This window comes from Zingiber officinale, chromosome 4A (genome assembly GCF_018446385.1).
Source record: "Zingiber officinale cultivar Zhangliang chromosome 4A, Zo_v1.1, whole genome shotgun sequence".
Classification (NCBI taxonomy): Eukaryota; Viridiplantae; Streptophyta; class Magnoliopsida; order Zingiberales; family Zingiberaceae; genus Zingiber; species Zingiber officinale.
The window spans coordinates 24,988,069-24,991,815 of NC_055992.1; the positions used below are offsets into that span (position 1 = coordinate 24,988,069).

General features: G+C 44.1%; 1 protein-coding gene across 1 annotated transcript; it reads right to left on the minus strand.

Moving 5' to 3' along the window:
* Window positions 1-944: 944 nt before the first annotated feature.
* Window positions 945-3,474, minus strand: LOC121969731. The gene has a single exon (XM_042519953.1). The coding sequence runs from the start codon at window positions 3,361-3,363 to the stop codon at window positions 1,246-1,248; it is 2,118 nt and encodes a 705-aa protein (XP_042375887.1). The 5' UTR covers window positions 3,364-3,474; the 3' UTR covers window positions 945-1,245.
* Between the last annotated feature and the right edge of the window lie 273 nt (window positions 3,475-3,747).

The following is a 3,747-nucleotide window of genomic DNA, read 5'->3' on the forward strand; positions in this document are numbered from 1 at the left end:
ATAGGAATTGTCTTTGTATTTGCAAGAGAAATTTTAATTTATATGTTATGGTTATCCACCCCTATCCTCTAGCCAGGCGAACTCTTATCCAATCTATCATTATTTGTTCCTGACATTTAATTCTAAGGTGACACTATTTAGAAAATTATAAGTTGAAGAGAATATTAATATTCAATGCTACTTCCAATAAGTGTTGAAGATTGGGTTTCTAAATTTGTAATCAATGTTGAATTAAAACTCAATTGGAAAAAGTTGAGAGTTGCATTAAGCCTCAACAACAGAGTTATAATTTTGTCTAAAGCCATCAACATGAATCTTAATTTTATAATAATAGTTGGGATAAACACTACATGATAACGAGAATAAGGATCAGAGTGTATATTCACAGTGAGGACTAAAGCATGAACCATTAAGCATATGTAGGTGGAATTATGACAGTGTGCATGCTATGCAAATTAAAAAGCCATAATGTAAGAAAATTCAGCTCAAGAGTGACAATGGTGAGAAATGTGCATATATAAGCATTAAATACAAAGCATTATAAATACCTGTTATATGGATCATAACACCTTTTAAATTGTAGGCCATGTATACAAGGACCATGGAAGCTAACTTGGAGGAAACTACAACATCATAATGCACATTGATAAAATAGGATTGTCTCCTAACCACCCATGCTACAAAAAGTACCTGAATTTGAGAAAAGAATATGCATAGGGCTTGGGGGGAAAAAAGTCCTGTGAGTCACCAAAACATAGCCTAATTAACACAATAACTATGTTATGTACCTTTAGAAGGGTGATCAACAGACCGCTTCCACAGCTTCGACAGTTTTATTTGACTAAGCACTGGGTAGAATGAACCAAATTCCAGGTTATCAAACTAATCAAATCCCACTACATACATACCAAGCAAACAAGAAGATTTTACAGTAATAAAATCAATTGTCTAACTGACTTGTAAAATCAATTGAATATGACAAGAATGGAACATAATCAACCAATACACATAAAGGGATACAGCTAGAAAGATGATAGGCAGACATTATCATTTGGGCAAGCAACAATGCTAGAACACTAAACACGTTGAATTGAGAAAAAAGCAATCTGTATGGGAACAACACTCAGGGAATAACCACCTGAAACCTAATCCTAATAATATGATGATGGGTTCCCAACTTTCTGTTAGTGTAGACAATTTACAAGTCCTTTCCTTGAATAAGGCAAAAACAAGCAAACTCTCACTTTACACAATCCCTCCATGCTGAAAATCATCATCTCCAGAATCTGTACTAGGGTCCAAGCCACCTGGTGAGTCATACCACTTAGTGCTGTCACTATAAAAACCATCTACGTGCATTCCTACAAGACTTGGATGAGTCAAGGGTTTTATCAGCTTGGAATCCTCATCTACACCACAATTGAGGATGCTTTTCTCATCAAAGTTACTACAATATTCCTTTAACATCCACTTACCAGACTTCATGCAATCCCTCATAAGCAACTTTCTATCATGGCAATCTGATGTCATTTTATCCCATGGCGCAATAGCTCCAAGATCTGAACCAAAGTCTATGTCTGCCTCAATAATCTTAGTAGCCTTGCTAAACATAACATCATGCCTGCCAGAATGGTGACAGCTATTGTTCCTCCATTCTGCAACGTCCTCATCACCTACCATTGCTGCTGTCTCATCTTGTTGCATCTCTCCACCTAGACTCTTCAACCTGCGCAAGATATCAGACAGATCGTGTGTCACTGAGCTTAGCATATCTGGATTCATTTTGGCAACTCTTCCTTCAAGCATTGCAACCTCAACCTTGAGATCACGAACCTGCTGAATAAATATGCGATAATGATCTCTGTCATCCTTGCACATAATGCTGACAAATGGCTCAGGTTCCATATCCTCTCTAACACCATACATTTCTGAACCAAATTCATAAGTGTTCTTGTTTCCAACTACTCGATGGATGATCCTGGCATTCCCATCAAGTGGCCCAGGTTCATGTCCAGTATGAATTGCATATAGCTTGAATATAGCAGTGCCTTCCTCCTGGTACACAAACGTCTTGTCTTTATCATTGTAGTTCATGATTGGAACAATAGCCCTAATCCGAAACCCACAGCCGCATCGTTTTGACTGGTATGGTTCCCTCTTTAAAGCCCTAGCTTTCTTAACTGACGCAGTTGCTGAAGAAGGCTCCCCTGCTCGGTGGCATGCATAGTCCTTCACCTCAGCTGTGAAAGGCTTATACCTTATATATTTCTGGCGGATACAAAGAACTACCGTGTACTTGGCTGCAAGCTGTTGCAGGCAGCGCTGCACATCCTTTGCGGGCACTTCAAAGGATTCTGTGTATTCAAAACGTCGCCTTTTGGACCGTAATAAGCTGCTGCTCCCTGGGGGTGTCAGTGAGAATGATGAAGAGGAGCATATTGGGCAGGAAGAAACACAAACTCGGATGAATGACTCCGGTATTCCATAGAACTTGGCACCAACTGTCCAGGACTGTTTTATCCTGTCGATGGTCTCCTTCAGACCAAGGTGGCGCAGTAGGTCAGGGTCAGCATGAGCAGTGGTGACAATTTCCTGCCACTGGTCCACATAAGAGACCCGCTGCAGTGGGTTGTTCTTGAAGAAGAGCGCAGGGAGGGCGTCGTCCAAGTTAGCTCGGAGCTTGTCCTGGATGCGTTTCCATGCGGTGAGGTAGGCCGTGTCCTCGTTCCTGTCCTTCCATACAGAGCGCCAGGACTTGAGCACAGACAAGGGCGTGGCGGCGCGGATCTCGTCAGTAGTCGCAAGTCGGCTTTCCATAATGCAGCATACCATCAGAGAGTGTGACTCCCGGTTAAATGTGTAAAATTGGGGCGAGATGTGGGGCGCAGGGTCAATGCGGGGGGTGACGATAGGGACGACGGAGAGGGCATCATTGAGGGAATAAATGGGACGTTGATTGCCGGCAGACGATGGGGGATTCTGGTCTTCGACCAGGGTCTCCTCGGAGTCAATATCCTCCTCGTCGTCCTGATCCTCATCGTCGTCGTCGTCATTGCCGTCGTCGTCGTCGCGTAGGAGGGAGGATAAGGGGGATTGGGAATGCGCTAGAGTTCCAGAAGGGAGAATATTGGGGTCGTCGTCTTCGTCATCCATGAGGAGGGATCCGTGGTCGTGGGTGTGGGTGAAAGAGGAGTCGAGTAGGTCGATCTGGTCCTCGACAGAAGGCAAGGGCGGCGCCGCCGGAGCCAGAGGAAGAGGATTAGGGGCAAGGATTTGGTGGGGGAAGGACAGAAGGGGTTGAGGCTTGAGGGAGGGATTCATCGGCGTGACGTTCGGTGAGGGCGACGACGAGGTTTTCGGCATAAACAACGCCTGTCGCACACTCTCACTCCTCCCGATCCTCCCTCCGTCCCTCGTCTGCTTCCTTTCTACGAGGAAACTTCTACCTCGGCTCGACCCCCCAGTGTCGGCTGGCTGCGATGTGGTAGAACCATTTATTTTATAACGACGAACACGAGATGGAACAACCAACGAAGGGTTGGATTTGCGGGTAGATTGAGACCTGTGATGCATTCACGCTGGGGGGCAAATGAGCAAGTCATTCGCGTGAGAGTAAGTCATTCGTATGAGTCGTCCGTGAACGACTTGATCAAAATTCGACTTGAGTTAAAGTCAATGGAGATTGACTTGAGTTAAAGTCAATGGAGATTGACTTGAGTTCGACTAAGATAGTAATAATATGTATTT

Bases quoted from the DNA above. Each gene is read 5' to 3' on its own strand.
- LOC121969731 (XM_042519953.1), bottom strand. From the start codon at position 3,363: ATGCCGAAAACCTCGTCGTCGCCCTCACCGAACGTCACGCCGATGAAT.